This window comes from Myxine glutinosa, chromosome 3, assembly GCF_964187855.1.
Source record: "Myxine glutinosa chromosome 3, kmMyxGlut1.1, whole genome shotgun sequence".
Taxonomy (NCBI): Eukaryota; Metazoa; Chordata; class Myxini; order Myxiniformes; family Myxinidae; genus Myxine; species Myxine glutinosa.
The window spans coordinates 62,172,689-62,189,973 of NC_136263.1; the positions used below are offsets into that span (position 1 = coordinate 62,172,689).

The window sequence follows — 17,285 nt, forward strand, 5'->3', positions numbered from 1 at the left end:
GACTTGGATTTTGTCTACGTCTACCTGGACGATATCCTCGTCGCCAGCGCGTCCCGCGAAGAGCACCTACGCCACCTCCGCACGCTCTTCGAACGCCTGGGCCAGCATGGACTGATTGTGAACCCCGCAAAGTGCCGGTTCGGCGCCGCCATAATCGATTTTCTGGGGCACCGTGTCACCAGGCACGGAGCCGTCCCCCTGCCGGCCAAGGTGGAGGCGGTGAAGGGGTTTCCGCGCCCCCGCACGATCAGAGGGCTGCAGGAGTTCCTGGGCATGGTGAACTTTTACCATCGGTTCCTGCCCCGTATCGCCCAGCTCCTGCGCCCCCTGCACGAAGCTCTCCGAGGTAAGCCGGGCAAAGGCGACGTTACCTGGACCGAGCAGATGGACACGGCGTTCACGGGCACGAAGCTCGCCTTGGCTAACGCCACCATGCTCGCGCACCCGGCGCCCGATGCACCGATCGCCCTCACCACCGATGCCTCGGACTACGCGGTGGGCCTCACCCACCATCTGCTCTGGCATCTGGTGCCATCTGCATGCCCCCCAGACCGTGATCTTTTCTGATTCCCTCTCTGCACTTAATGCACTAGAGTCTCTACAGGAGGGATGCAGATTTGACCTGGTGCTCGAAGTACTGCACCGGATCAACATTGCTAGTTGGAGAGGATCAGTGGTCAATCTGTGCTGGATCCCCGCTCATGTGGGCATCGGAGGGAACGAGGCCTGCGATGTTGCAGCCAAGTGTGCGATCACATCCGATTGTGTCACCCAAATCCCTTTGGGTCCGTCTGAAATTGTGAATGTGGCCAGGGACATGATCGTCAAAAAATGGCAATCCCAGTGGGACACCACCACGAATTGTAGGTTCTGTTACAGGGTGAATCCAGACGTGACCCCCCCCCGCCCCCACCCCCCTTTCGGCTACCCCAGTTGTCCCACAGAGACCAGGTGGTTCTCTCCAGGCTTAGACTCGCGCACTCTCGACTTAATGCGTATCTTCACGTGATACTGATAGGGTGTCACCCTTCAGGGACTTGCGACGCCTGTATGGCACCCGAAGATTTATCCCACGTATTTATTGTATGCCGCCAATATGACGGACCGAGGTTGCTTCTATTTAAAATCGTTAGAGAGGAGGTCGGTGGGTCTGACCTGCCCGTCAATTTTGGTCATTTAAACCAGAAGCATCCTCGTTTGTGCAAGGCGGTCCTAAACTTTTTGAAAGCGTTTTGGAGACCTATATAGTTCTATGGATGTCCCACAGGCCTCCTTTTAAATCTATATATATTTTTGCAACACAGTGATGTTCAGGCGGATGGCGTGTATAGAGGAGCCTCGCGGCTCTGAAAACGCCATAAACCCCTTAAGAAGAAGAAGAACCCGGCGCACTTCCGGTACGGAGATTTCCAAATCAGGGCGGGAAGGGTTTTCTTCTCCCCTCACGGTGGTTCGTGTTTTATTCTTTTGAGACGACATACAATCTGATATGAGGTACCGTACTAAGATTGGGATTTCAAAGAAAAGGTTTTGTGTGTGAAGAAATGAAAACATTAGCAGATTAGTTTATTTTTTATGTGAAGTTTGATGTGAAATCCACCGACATACCGCGTTTTATTAAAATTTCTACATTTCCACAGGAAAAAAAGGATTTGATGAAAAAAAACGAAAATGAATTTTTCCAACAGAGGCATCAGCTCTGGTGAGACTTTTCTCCCTAACTTACCTTTATTTACGTTCGTTTACCTCAGTGCGGTTGGCATTCTATCACATCGGGAGATGTATGTTGCAATAGGAAAACCTGCCTTATATGGCCGCCTTTAACCTTCTTTTAACCGCAGTGCTTTATCGTGACATTGTCGTCACACACGGGCTGGCGAAATATCAAGGATGTTGTGTTTCTCGGGTTCAATCCCCACACGATTGTAAAATTATTCTCTGGTGATTTGCAGGTTTAGGATGTTGCCTCACAAACGTCCCTCGGACGGACGTTCACCAAGTCACTACGTTTGCCAGAATTTCGTTGAGGGACGTTGAGGATCACATGGTGTCTTCCACAAGTCGCCGCTGCCCGGACATTTTAAAATGGAACTCGACATTTATAACCCTTTATTATTATTACTATACGAGACGCTGACCCAATAATACTCGAGGGACAATAAATTACAAACACGGACAAAAACTGCTCTACTTCTAAGGATGAGGATGTGTGCGCAAGCACATGCAATCATGTATAATTGGGAGGAAGGAAGCAAAATTTGTGAGGGGGGAGGGAGGGTGTTGGAGAAGCAAAATTATGGGGGTGGGGGGATGTTGGCGAAGCAAATTTAGGGGGAGGGGGGATGTTGGAGAAGCAAATTTAGGGGGGGGGGGGGATGTTTTGAGAAGCAATGTTTGGGAGGGGCTGGAGAAACAAAATAAGGGGTTGGAGAAGCAAAATTGGGGAGGGGGGTAGGTGTTGGAGGAGCAAATTTTGGGGGGAGGGGGGATGTTGGAGAAGCAAATTTAGGGGGGGGGATGTTTTGAGAAGCAATGTTTGGGAGGGGCTGGAGAAACAAAATAAGGGGTTGGAGAAGCAAAATTTGGGGGGGGGGGGGGGTAGGTGTTGGAGGAGCAAATTTTGGTGGGAGGGGGGATGTTGGAGAAGCAAATTTAGGGGGGGGGGATGTTGGAGAAGCAAATTTAGGGGGGGGGGATGTTTTGAGAAGCAATGTTTGGGAGGGGCTGGAGAAACAAAATAAGGGGTTGGAGAAGCAAAATTGGGGAGGGGGGTAGGTGTTGGAGGAGCAAATTTTGGGGGGGGGGGGTAGGTGTTGGAGGAGCAAATTTTGGGGGGAGGGGGGATGTTGGAGAAGCAAATTTAGGGGGGGGGGATGTTGGAGAAGCAAATTTAGGGGGGGGGGATGTTTTGAGAAGCAATGTTTGGGAGGGGCTGGAGAAACAAAATAAGGGGTTGGAGAAGCAAAATTGGGGAGGGGGGTAGGTGTTGGAGGAGCAAATTTTGGGGGGAGGGCTCCAAAACTTGGGGGAGGTATTGGAGAAACAAAATTAGGAGGGTGGGTGGGTGGGTGGGGGGTTTGGAGAGGAAAAGTTAGGGTGGGCTGGGCCGAATTTGGGGGGGGGCTGCAGAAGCAAAATTAGGAGGGGGGGGGGGCAGTTGGAGAAGAAAAATTAGGAGTAGAGTTAAGCAAAATTCTAGAGGGGGGAGGAGGAAAGCAAAATTATGGCAAAATTAGGGAAATGGGGAAGCAAAATTAGGGAGATGGGGAAGCAAAATTAGGGAGGGGGTGAAGCAATCTTAAGTAGTCGAACCCCTCTCTCTCCCCGCCCTCCACAGGACCCATGTGGCCATGAACCATAATTTTTGCCCATTACCTAACCATGGGTGCTACCAAAACGTATGCAAAATTTGGTAGAGATCGGGCCAGTCGTTTTTTCTGCGATTTTGAGATACTATATAGATAGATACATACACATACAGGTAGTAGATAAAAAAAATCGCAACCGTGTCCAAAGGAAGCAGTTCAGTTTGGCATTTTAAATATTAAATAGGAAAGCCTAGAAACGAACGAAACCTTTAAGAATTACCCTTTATAACTCTTTAGAATTACCCTTTAGATATATATTCTAGAACCCATTATAATGAACCTTTAGAATCAACCTTTAGAACCCTTTAGAATTAAATACAGCGGTTTAGAAAGGTTCTTCTTCATTTTAGGGCAGACGGACATAGCCAAATATTGAAGTGGCATCACCGCTTAAAAATGGAAACATCTGGGTGAACCTGGGGCACCAAGCCACGGCTTCCACATAGGTGTGGTCCATGTGTTAAGAAAGCAAATAACATCCCAGCATGCTTATGTTCATGTATAAAAATGCTGCACCGGCCTGGTTGCCCATAATTATGGCTAGCACGGCTGCAAGAGGAGACCCCTCACTCCCCACAGAGCACACGTGGCCACCCAATGGTTTGATGAGCATGACACTGATGTTATCCATATGTCATGGTCTTCTCAGTCACCAGATCTAAACCCAATTAAGCATTTAGGGGATATTCTGGAATGACACCTGAGATAGCATTTTCCACCTCCATCAAACAGGTGAGTTGATGGGCTGCCGCATCCCTGCTGCAGATTTCCAGACTCTGGTGGACTTTGTGCCATGGCACATGCTTGGCCACACATGGTGGTCCAATGCCCTATTAAGTGACTTCGCATTGGTGTTTCCATTTTTTTGTCCACTTCATGTACATACAATCATACATACAAATAACTGCCTTATTTAATACAGCACGCTGATTTGTAATTCTGGCTTCCACCAGGTGGTGCTATAAGATACACGATTAGGGTCCGTCTCCCACCCTGAACACCTGCGCTATGATTTTTTTTTTCGCCTGCTAAAGGCTTCCCAATCCCATTGCGAGTACCACCCTCAGTTTTCAACTCATTCCGTACAGCGGTTTAGAAATGCATCGAGAAGTCAAACCAAACTCTCCTCTCTCCCCCCCCCCCCCCTCCCCTTCCCACGCCTCCTGCCCCCAAGCCCTCTCCCTCCCACACTTCTCCCTGCTCTCAAATGTTGTGGTTGTGTGCTTCCCCTTCTCTCCCCATCTTGGCTTCCACTCCCTCTTTTGTATATTTTGTTTGTCTGGTTGATTTGTTTGTGAAATAAATGTTAGCTCTTTCACGAGCCTCGATTCAGTATACAAAAAAAACAAAAAAAAAACAAAAAAAAACAATAACGAACAAACAGACGTTGCTTTTTGTGGGTTTTTTGGTTCCCAATCCGATTTTGCGTTCCCCTACATCCAGTGCCTCTTGTAGTGGAACCACTTAAGCATAAAGCACACATTTCTGTTTTCGTGCTCTGTTTGGGTCCAACATCCTGAAGACCAGACTATATACACTGCTGTACATTGTATGACTTTCTTCAACCCATCTGCAGCTTTCCTTTTAAGAGGGGTGGGGAAAGATAGGGGGTAATATTTTTTGGAAAATATATTTAAACGTAGAGTAGAGGGTTGTAAAGTGAAAGTGCGATTATCATCTTCATTATCAGATAATAGGTCATCATCATAACATATGGAGAGCGAGGGTGCTGCCAAAGCAGTTACTGCTGACGCAAACTCAGGGTAGGAATTTTTAATTTGGCCATGGCGCTTGAGATGGCTAGCCTACTCTTCGAGAAGGACACTGGGATCTTTTAGGCCAAGTAAAATAAATGATTAGTTTCTTGTCCCCAACTACTTCCTTTTTGACAGGTGCCTCCTTTTTTGATATTTACTAATTTCTCTCCAGATATATATATGTGCAGTCCCTATAGGCCTAGCGCTCACGCAAATGAAATAAATCTCATCTGTAAATACAATTAATCACGCCGCATCACTCGCTCAGTGAATGTATTTTTCGAGACATGTACGTAACGGGTACACTGGTACAGTCCAGTTGGCTAGCTAGCTCTAGCGATAGCCTGCACGTTATCGATCTCGAGAACAAACTTCCTCGGTAGTTTTAATTGATCTACTGATGAAGCACAGTAGACCTATGTCTTAAAAATGGTCTTCATCTGTGTGTGCATCTGGAAGGCTGGCAGAAAGTTTTTGAAGCCATGGTACGTTTGTATGGTGTTCGACGGAACCCATAATCGGGTATATTTTGAACGAGTTTGCAAATGGGGGGTTCGATCAGAAATCTCCCATCGGCAACAACTACCAGACAGCTCAGGCCAATAGCGCAAGTCCACACATATCTAGTATCGGTTCAGTACATATAAGCGCACAGTACAGCCGACTTTGCCACTGCTGCAGTAGATGTTGATGTATCACATATACACTACCGGTCTAAAGTTTTAGAACACCTCAATTTTTGCAGTTTTTATTGAAATTTACGCAGTTTAATGTCCAGTGAATAACCTGAAATGGTACAAAGGTAAGCAGTAAACTGGTCGAGATTTAAAAGTTTAGGTTAGCAAAAACGGGAAAATAATGTAAATTGCACAGTTATATTGTAAAAAAAAAAAGGCCTTCTTCATGGAACAAGTAACGGGTTAACAGCTTACAGCTGTTCTGCAGCAATATAAGTAAATTAAGCCTTGAAAGTTGATGCAAACAATTCCTACAGGTGTCCCAACCTCTGCTGATTACTTGATTACAAACCCCATGTCTGTATAAAAGCAGTATTGGAACAGGCTGTTATTACACCCTCTGAAGCATTATTTGGACAATATTGCACTGCAGGAAGTAGTATATTGGAAACTGGAGGAAACTCTGACAGAAAGAGGTCTGGCAGACCCAAAGCCACAACAGAATCAGAAGACAAGTTTCTCAGAGTCAACACCTTGCGTGATAGGCGGCTCACAGGACAACTGCTTCAAGCACAGCTTAACACTGGTCAAAGTAAGCAAGTCTCAGTTTGAACTGTGAAGAGAAGACTTCGAGCTGCAGGTTTGACAGGTTGAGTGGCAGTAAGAAAGCCATTGCTGAGATGGCAAAATAAGAAAAAGAGGTTTGCCTGGGCCATGAAGCACCGCCAGTGGACTACTGAAGACTGGAAGAAGGTCTTATGGGCCGATTGATCAAAATTTGAAATCTTTGGTTCATCACGCAGGGTTTTTGTACGCCGTCGAGTAGGCGAAAGGATGGTTCCTCAATGTGTCACACCAACTGTCAAACATGGAGGAGGAAGCGTGATGGTCTGGGGCTCTTTTGCTGGATCCAGAGTCGGCGACCTGCACAGAGTGACTGGCACCCTGAACCAAAAGGGCTACCACAGCATTTTGCAGCGCCATGCAATACCCTCTGGTATACGCCTAGTTGGTCAGGGGTTCATCCTACAGCAAGATAATGACCCTCAACACACCTCCAGGCTATGTCAAAACTACCTTCGAGGAAAAGAACAAGACGGTAGGCTTCAAATCATGGAATGGCCAGCACACTCTCCAGACTTAAACCCCATCGAGCTGGTTTGGGATGAACTGGACAGAAGGGTGAAAGCAAAGCAACCGAAAAGTGCAAAACATTTGTGGGAACTTCTGCAACAGTGTTGGGAAGAACTTCCCGAACAATATTTGATTTCCATTGTAGAAAGAATGCTACGAGTGTGTTCGGCGGTTATATCTGCAAAAGGTGGCGACTTTGCTGAGTCAATATTTTAAAATTAAATTTTGTTTAACAAAATGATTCTATGATTTGTTTTTCATCTCCAATTGTTTATTTGTTCTATGCTTAATTTCAGAGTACATTGAGACATTAAACTGCGTAAATTTCAATAAAAACTGGAAAAATTGAGGTGTTCTAAAACTTTTGACCGGTAGTGTATGACCAGTCATTTTAATAGTATATGGGATGTGTGTTGGTGGTAGTGCTAGTCTTTGGTATGGTCGACTTCACCACGTGGTGGCCATCTGGAAGAAAGAAAAAATTTGGAAAATATCAAAAAATGGCCCTTCCTTTTTTTTAAAAGCCTGGGCAATAGACTAATAATTTATTTTACTTGGCCTTAAAGTCCACCAACTAATACCGGCAGGCGGAACACCAAGATTAATGTCCATCCAATGGATGGCAAACACACTGATGGATGACAGTTTATAGCTGGGTCTGGATTCAAATCAAGTCTTAATAGCTTAAATACGAGTGTGCGTACCTCTGTGAAAGTGAATCACAAAGCTGAACCAGGTGAGACAGAAATCTATATTATTGTGATTGACTCATAGCAACCAAGGTCTTTGATAATGCCACCTCGATAATACCTGTTCCTTCGCAGTGCTTAACACGATTTCAGAAAGATTTGTTTTTCCGGTCTGATTTTCACTTGAAGGAGTGAAACTAAGTGTGTAAACGATTAATCCCAATCTTAGCTTTGTTTCACTGGCTCTCTCTTTGTGTCCCATCACAGGGCTGCCTCTCATCCCACTGTTTCAGAACCGAAAGCGCTCTCGATACCCAGTGACCTCTGAACCTGCAGACTCGATGCCTCCTCACACCTCCACCAATCCTAATTCTTTTTCACATGCACTGTCATCTTCAACGTGTGTTAATCCTGCTGCTCCACATCCCTTCGTCGTCCCATCCCCGCAGTCTGGTCCTCGACCTTCTTTTCCATGTAACCTTCCTCCAAACTTCCCTCCAGAGTGGGCTGAACAAGGTCTCACTGCCCCTCTCACCAAAAGTAAAACCGCATACATATGGACCCATTTCATTATTTATTTGCAGTACCAGTGTGATTTGGTAGGAGGTCTTGAAATGAAATTCTGCACATTGACTTTGCTGTACACATTTTATTTTCTGCTTGTCCTCTCGTCTCTCTTTTTCTGTTTGCCTTAACCTTGTAAGTGGCAGTCTGTGCTCCTTACCCATAACTCTTTCCATCTGCAACTCTTTTCATTTTTATGAATTTGGAATTTTTTAGTAAATGTGTATAATATCTATAGTTATGTTTATGGTGGAAGGGAAGTACTTATTTATTTATTTGTATGCAGCCTGTGGGTGATTGGCTGCATCATTTTCTGGGGGCGTGGCTATGCCGCTGATGCAGTGCCCCCTTATGAGCTAGCTGGTACCCATTTTGCCAACCTCAGAAGGATGACAGGTTGAGTTGACGTACCTGATGTTAATTCAATGGTATGACAGGAGCTTGAACGCAAGACCTTAGGATCTTAAGCCAGCCACCTTAACCATTAAGCCAACACCATGCTTCAGTACTTATTTTAAGACCCAAGATGCTATCTATGTACATTCACACACAGTTTTAGAGCTTATTTTGTATTAAATGTTTGTGTAAAGTAAGGATCTATGTAAATTGTTACCTGCAAATGGCACAGGATTGTGTATGTAGCTCGGTTACGGCATCTCGTCTCTCGTTGTTCAAAGGCCTTGAGGCAGACACGTGGTTTGCCCCCGTAGTGCTGCTTGATTTGTGGAATGCCTCGGGTGGTGATGGGCGGAAATCCTCGGGATGGGGGGGAGTGGGTAAATACCTAGCTCTGCAAGTCAGAAGGAGGGTGAGCGGAACGGCATGCGGAGAAGAACGACTGACAGATCGTTCGCAGAACCATGGAGAGCGGCTGGGAGAAGGAAGTACATCCAGGTGGTTGTTTCACACCGAGGATGTGGTTCAGTTTGATCCTGTGGGCCGTGCGTTCTCCAACCACCATTCTTTCCAGCATGTAGTCTTGACCTGCTACGATCTCCTGCAGCTGTCATGTTATGCTTGCAGTGTGGCCTACCATGGTTACAGGTCCAACCTTTCAACGTGTGTGTGTCTGTGTTCTCCAAGGAAGATAGGCGTTATATGGTGTAAATTGCTGTGGTTTTATTTCGTTTCTATGTGTAATAAATTATTTATTTTGTTAGGAACGTTGTACCTCTTCCTCTCGCCATTTTGTTGCACAAACAATTGGGTTCATTCGGGCTCCCGAGAGTTAAATTGGTGTAATTTTGTTTGATAAACGACATGGGAATAGTCCTGCTGGATTAGAAGTCTGCGGCAACCACTAGACACATATCTGTGAGGAAAAGTATTTAGTTCATCCATTTTCAGTTTAGGCTCTGGCATGCATTGGTGACTTTCAAGTGTGGTACCATCTTGTTCAGAAGTTGCAGTCCACACGCCATTATATAAAGCTAGTCTCTATCAGAGAGAGAGCGTGTTTTCTTACTTTATAATAGGCTATACAGTCGTGGCCAAAAATATTGGCACCCTTGCACTTTTTTCAAATAACTCACAATTTTCTCTAAAAATAAGTTGAAATTGACAAAAGTATTTGGTCTCCACAATTATTTATTTCACTGTTAATATTACAAAATCTTTGTTTTTGATTCAGAACTTAATATATCCTTTTAAATCAGAAAATAAAAAGATATGGCATTGTGTTATGGATTCGTCACTTCCGTTGTTGTGGTTTTCATCCACTTGAAACATTTCTGGTTCCATGTACTATTATTGTTTTCAAAAGGTTTCTTGTTTATGAACTGTTTTCAAAAGGTAAAAAAGTTAGTGTTAAAAAGAAATCGGAAACCGGATCGGGAACCGGACGACGAAGAGGAAGAAGAGATCGTTGCTTTGCGGTCTGGAGCGAACGTTGGCGAACAACAGTCACTAGCGAACTTTCAGGTTTCCCAGGAAAGGGATTCCTGCGACAGAGTGGTTATCGCTGTGACAGATTAACCTGCGTGTCAGGTTTTGCGATCGATTCAGGAGAGAATCATCGTCGTGCTGTTGCGCCACGAGACTGGGCCGTCGGCCATTTTGACTCGCGCAGGACTTGCGCTTCGCTCACGGTTTCGTCTCATTTCGACCATTTTCACCGCATTCAGACGTCGATCTGGGGTGTGTGTGTGTGACGTGGCTTTTGAGTGGAAAGTCTGCGTGTCGCCGACTGTGAGCTGTAGAACGTCCATACCCGAGGGTGTGATTTCCCCGTCGCCTGGAGAGCGCCTTTGGATTTCCCAGTCGCCTTGAGGGCACCTTTGCACAGCTGTGGCAGCAGGATTGTAACTGCCAACCGAACGGGATTCTGGTCTCGATTGGACATTGATCTGACGATCGCTGGAGCGAATCAACTTTGGCTTGAAGCCAGGGATTAGAGACATTGGAAATGTTCTTGGTTCACTCACTTGGAGCACAGTGAGTTATATGTTATGAAACTGATGGTACCATCATAGGATATATATTGATTGTACTTTTGATTGCTATTATTGTTGTACTGTTATTCTTGTGTGATCTTAATACAATATTTGTTTGTGAGTAACAATTGGGGTGGCTTCTCCATTGATCTTTGACATACAGAATAACACATCTTTCTGCCGTGACTCCTCTCGGGGCTCGGAGGTACACCGTGACCAGGGGGTCGGGGAGGAGCACGTAACAATTGACAAAATTATTGACACCCTCGACTTAATATTTGGTAGCACATACTTTGGACAAAATAACTGCAGACAAGCACTTCCTATAGCCATGAATGAGCTTCCTCCACCTCTCCACTTGCAGTTTGGCCCACTCTTCTTGTGCAAACTGCTCCAGTTCTCCCAGATTTGAAGGGTGCCTTCTCCCAACTGCTGTTTTCAGATCTCCCCACACAGGTGTTCAATGGGATTTAGATCTGGAGTCATTGCTGGCCACTTCAGAAGTCCAGCATTTTGTCTTGAACCATTCCTGGGTGCTTTTTGAAGTGTGTTTGGGGTCATTGTTCTGCTGCAAGACCCATGACCTTCGACAGAGACCCATATTTCTGACACTGGGTTGAACATTGCGCTCCAAAATACCTTGGTAATCTCCTGATTTCATGATGCCATGCACACATTTAAGGCACCCAGTACCAGAGGCAGCACAGAAATCCCAAAACATCACTGAACCTCCTCCATGTTTGACTGTAGGGAAGGTGTTCTTTTCTTTGAAGGCTTCATTTTGTTTTCTGCAAACATAGAGATGAGGTGCTTTAGCAAAAAAGCTCTAATTTGGTCTCATTTGTCCACAGGACATTCTCCCAGAAGGATTTTGGCTTGTTCAGGTGTGTTTTGGAAACTCCAGTCAGGCTTTGTTCTGTCTCTCTCTCAGCAGTGGGGTCCTCCTGGGTCTCCTACCATAGAACGCCCTTTCATTGAGTTGGCGACGGATGGTGCGAATTGAAACTGTCGTTTGTCTGAAGGTCAGCTTGAATCTGTTTGGCAGATTGAGGTGCTTTCTCCACCATTTCATTTCATTTCTCCACCTCGAGATTGTCCATGCTTGGCTACAATCTTGTGTCTGACCTCCTCAGACAATTCTCTTGTTTTCTTTCTTTTCTGCATGCTCATTGTGCTACACACAGTGACACAAAATAGCAGAATGACTCATTTTCTCCATTCAAACTGGTTGAATGAGTGATTTTTATATTGCAGGCACTGCAACTCACCACAGGTGAGTTCAATTCCAAAGTAGAGGGGAATCACCTGCTTGACATCTAATTATTTCTAACAACTTCTAAAAGGTGCCAATAACATTGTCAGGGCCATTTTAGGATTTCTGTGTGGAATAAGCTAAGATTTAGTGATTTTTTTCAGCCTTTTTTGTTTTGTTCGACTGCAAACCAAAGAAATACAGATGTGGATACAAAATATTTTTAATTTCAACAATTTTCTGGACGAAATGGTGCATTATTTGAAAAAAGTGCAAGGGTGCCAATATTTTTGGCCACGAATGTATGGTCTGCTTAAAAACAAATACACTAGGAGATGCTGCGATAGCCAGTGGGACATAATGGTATTTTTGGATCTAACACATGGACAACAAAGTTTACATAATGTAATTTAATGTACCTCTTTAACAGATGCAAAGCACTGATAACACAAGCTTGCCACTGACTGATGTTCATATTGGCTGAATGTCATGAGGTCTCGCAACATAACTTTGTGATTGGTCAGCTAATTATGGCAGCTGATTCGGTCCATCCCCTCCACCTTGGGTATATCCATGAGGAGGTGAACAGGGAACTTGCTCTCGAGAAAGCCTCGTGAGGGCATGGTTAACCCTGTGTTTCTGGCCGAAACGTTGTGTGATACAATAGGAGCTTGGAAAACATTGTGGATTCTCAGGATATCACTCCCAACCGCCTATCATAACTTGATGTTTTGTGTCTATTGCAATGCCTGAATCCCAAGTTGATGTTAAGGTGCGTAAGAACATGTTATAATCAGTGGTTACATTTTCATCATTACATCCAACCTCTTCCACATCACAGATGAAATCTCGACATTCCCTGTGAGTCATACCTCAAGTCACCCCTCCTGGCCTCGGGGACAGGCTCAATCGTGGGGTATTCACACAAGACCCTCAACCCTGAGCAACCTGCACTACAGGGGCAAAAACAAACCACAGGTTTATCCCCCTGTGCCTCAACCTCCAATCTCTCTCTCACCACATTCCTCATTGCAGCCGAAGAGGTGATGGAAGGGAAGCAGAGATTAATAATTAATGTCTGTTGTTGAAAAAAGTAATGTGGTTTGATAAGCTTGTGATTTAGTTAATAAAGGTACTTATAAATTAATGAAGGAGAAAAATACCTGTAGATGGTGGGCAAGTGAATGAATGAATGATGATTACGGTAGTTTGAGACAATGATATCTCTTTCTACAATATAATGGAGCTAATACATATATGGCTATGTATTGTATGTGATGAAAACTTCAAATGTGATCACTTGGCGTTTTTTACGTCATAAAACACAGTATGGTCCAGCAAGGCCAAATATGGTTACAGTATGTCCCAAACATTTTCAAATGTACAATACTGTTCTAGAAGAAAGTATCACTATGTGAAAATATCAGCATTATAAATTGCCCATCGAATGTGGACCGATCCTTGTAATAATAATAGCCCTGGACAGCATATGATGCAGAAAAAGAGTAGTTTTGAAAGTGATTCACATTATATATTTATATATATATATACACACGTACATACACAGTGCCTTCAGAAAGTATTTACACCGCTCCCTTGACTTTTTCACATTTTGTCATGGAACAGCCTGAATTTAAAATGGATTAAATATTTAAAATATTGTCACCGATCTACACAAAATACTCAATAATGACAAAGTGAAACTAGAACGGCACTCAATAGAGAGCATATCTCTGCCTGGTTGGCCATATCACTCAATGGTGAAGAATCACTTAAAAAATTAAATAACTGTCATATCCGAATCCATATTCAGATCTTCACCAAAATCGAATCGATCCTTCCTTGTCACACACACAGCCTGTCCAACAAGTTTCGTCCAAATCCATCTATAACTTTTTGAGATATCCCGCAATTTTTACTTTTTGGCCCTATCTCCCAATGGTGAAGAATCACTTTAAAATTTTTAAAATCCTCATATCCGAATCTATATTCAGATCTTCACCAAAATCTAATCATTTCGTCCGTGTCACATGCACTACCTCTCTGGCAAATTTTGTTCTTTAATGTTTTAATTTTAATTTTTAATGTTTAATTAACGTTATTTAACTTTAATTTTAATGTTTTAACCAAATGCACTAGTTCCATATTCTTTCCATTCCCTAATGATGGAGCTCACTGTGCTCTTGGGAACTTTCAACACTCTAGAAATTGTTTTAACCCTTCCCCAGATCTTTGCTTCCTCACAGTTCTATCTCGGAGATCTACGGACAGTTCCTTGGACTTCATGGTAGAATTTCTGCTTTGACTTGCACCATCAACCATGGGACCTTAAAAAGGTTTCTTTCTCAAAAAAAAAAAAAAATCAAAATCATGTCCAATCAATTTAATTGGCCACAGGTGGACTCCAATCCAGTTGTAGAGACATCTGAAGGATTATCAAAGGAAATTGGAGGCACCCAAGTTCAATTTGGAGTGTCATAACAAAGGGGTTCAATACTTGACTCGACATTTCAGCTTTTCATTTTAAATTAATTTGTAAACATTTCTAAAATAAAATTAAAAAATGCCACTTTGACATTATTGGGTATTATGTGTAGATCAGTGATAAAAATCTCCATTTCATCCATTTTTAATTCAGGCCGTAACGCAACAAAATGTGAAAAAGTCAAGGGAAATGAACACTTTCTGAAGGCACTGTAGATTTTTTTTATACACAGTCGAAGCTCGTGGAAGAGCTAGTACACTGAATGGATCAGGATGTAACAGACAAAAACAGGATGCAAAAGGAGCAGCAGAGAGGGGGGAAACACCAACAGCAGAGATGAAGGCTAAGATAGAGGGGGACTGGGACAGACGATGGGTGTGGGGAGGAGTGGGGGGTAGGAGAACATGGGGTGGACAAGACGGATACAGAAGGAAATTCCAAGGAGGGAAAACTGGAAATTTGGAAGGAGGAGGGATAGTGGTGCGGTTAACGAATGAGGAGCGTACAAAGGATCATGGTTTTGGATTGGGGATTATGAGATTTTAAAGAGATGAACAAAATCTTCCATGAATTGTACTAAATAAATAAGGTTGCGGTTTATACACTCAAGTTTTACCTTGGAGGAAAAACAACTTCTCAATTAAATTAAAGAAAACATACCCCAAACATTGAAGAAAGGAAGGAATGGATGGACGGACAAACGGATTATTGAATGTCCATTTCCTCCCAGATCGATCGACAGCGGCGAAGTCAAGCAGCCCTGTTATGGATCTCATCCCAGTCCTCTTGCACCCCTTGTATCCATTCATTCCGATCCTTCAGTGCAAAAAGGGAATCAGCTATTGAAAACAACAGAGGTTTGCACACTTTTCTTCTGCTTGCATATCTCAATTGCCCTCGTCTATCTATGTACCTGTCTCTTGCTTGGTAACAACACATTGTGTAGCTTTTTTTTGTCTCGTTTCAATTGCACAAGTGACTGGACCGACTTGTTAAACTGTAGCTTCTGATTACAGAAGATCCTATTAACAAGCTTCTTGTACATTCCACAGGGATCAGCCATGAAATCCTCCCCCTCCCAGCCTCCTCTTCGTATCCTCACCATCTCCGTTGCCAACCTCACCGACTGGACACGCATTGATCATGGACACATGATTTTTGAGGTTTTTGGTGAGAGAGTGACAGAGGAAAGAAAGAGAGCATTTGTCTTTCAAGCCATTAAAGAATCGTTTGTAGTTGTAGCATCGATATTCACCAAATTTACAAAAAACGACTGAAGGTTTTGTCAACGTGATACGTGTTAATCCCCGACAAATAAGACTATCATGAAGAAAAAAAATAACCATGTTCTGTGATCTGGTTAAATTATTTAATTAGTTTCAAATCTAATTATTTTGTGTTCACATATATCTTTAAAAATGAATTCTCGCTTCAGTTTCTCCATCCACTTCTGGGCTAAAACACACCATGACGGGGTGATATTTCTGCTGCATACATGTATACATATATTATTATATATACATACATACGTGATAGATGGGATATAGCAAGATTTATTGTGGTACAGAATGCTCCTTTGAGCCGTCTGACATGTGCATTTGATTTTGACAAGGTGATGTGGATACCTGCCTGATGTTTCACTGCGGTTTAAAGGTGCTTTTGTGTTCATGGTTTGAGGAAAATGTAAGAACTCTGAACCGTCAATTCTAACAGAATAAATAAATGCCAGGCTTTCTTTCCCCCAGGAGTGCTGGACTCGGCTGTGAGAGACGTCGATAGGATGGCCAAAAGTTTCACTCTTCGAGAGGGAGCTCATGTTGTCCAGGCCATCTTCTATGAAACGGTTTGTCGAGATTCCGATCCAGCCCTACATTTCCACTTTTTTTTTTTTTTTAAATAGTTCAGCCATTTTGCTCTGAAACCTCTCATTCTCACCATTCTCTCCACTTTTTCCAAGGACCGGCTGCTTCATCGTCCGACCCGTGGCCTCCTGCAGCGTGTCGTCGGCTCCTGGAACAGTACGTCAGGTCGACTCCATTGTTTCTCCGTGCGTCGTGCCTCATCGGCTGAACAATCTGCACTGCCTCAACTGCTCTCCTTTAGCCAGGTAGTGCTGGAGCGACTACGCAGTCATGTTCCTGAGCCATAGCTCCCTGGGGTACGTTTAGTCTCCTTTTGATAGAGAGGTGGAAAGGAAGGCTTAGATGGGAATTTCTGTATGAGATAAATAGATTAAAATGGCACAGACGAGTGGCATTTACAAGTTTGACATCGTTTTGACATGGGTTGAAAATGTACTGTTATAATATTGTTTGAAGAAGAAGTGCCTGTGCTCTGATCAAGAGCCCTGTGCTTATTATGAGGGAGGTGGGAGTGGGAATTGGAGGGAGGGTGTATGTGTGTTAGTGGGGGGAAAAGGGAGGGGGGGGGGAGAAGAAGGAGAGGGGAGAAGGAGGTGATGAGGTGGTTGGGGAGGATCTGAAGTTTTAATATTATGTAAATAATATCTAAACAACAGCCACATGCCCCTAAAAACCCACTCCTACCTGCATACCTTTGTATTTGCTCTTCCTTACCTGCACATTTGATCACAATTGAACTCTCGTTTACTACATCAAAATATTGCAGATAAACAGTACTGACAAAGATGGTGAAAAATTGAACAACTTTGCATGGCCACAAAGCTTTGTGTGATGGATACGAGCTACAAAATAACATGATAGATAACAATAACAACAACATTCAAAATGAAATGCAACTTTAGATAATTATTGATGTTTGCACACCTGGTGCAGAGAGGACCGAGATAACATTTGTTTCATCTTGAGATTTATTTTAGAGGCTGAATGCTTCGTATTTAATATTTATTTAAGTTCTTCTATATACAATGTTGTGATGATATTAAAGGGGATGTTAATGAATTATTT

General features: G+C 43.6%; 1 protein-coding gene across 1 annotated transcript; it reads left to right on the forward strand.

Annotated features, from left to right (window-relative positions):
- Positions 1-1,403: 1,403 nt before the first annotated feature.
- Positions 1,404-16,715, forward strand: SPATA22 (spermatogenesis associated 22). Its single transcript, XM_068111513.2, has 8 exons — positions 1,404-1,494; positions 1,641-1,702; positions 7,893-8,165; positions 12,715-12,916; positions 15,089-15,215; positions 15,411-15,528; positions 16,104-16,201; positions 16,316-16,715. The coding sequence occupies exons 2-8, from the start codon at positions 1,672-1,674 to the stop codon at positions 16,505-16,507; spliced, it is 1,041 nt and encodes a 346-aa protein (XP_067967614.2). The 5' UTR covers positions 1,404-1,494; positions 1,641-1,671; the 3' UTR covers positions 16,508-16,715.
- Positions 16,716-17,285: the final 570 nt, after the last annotated feature.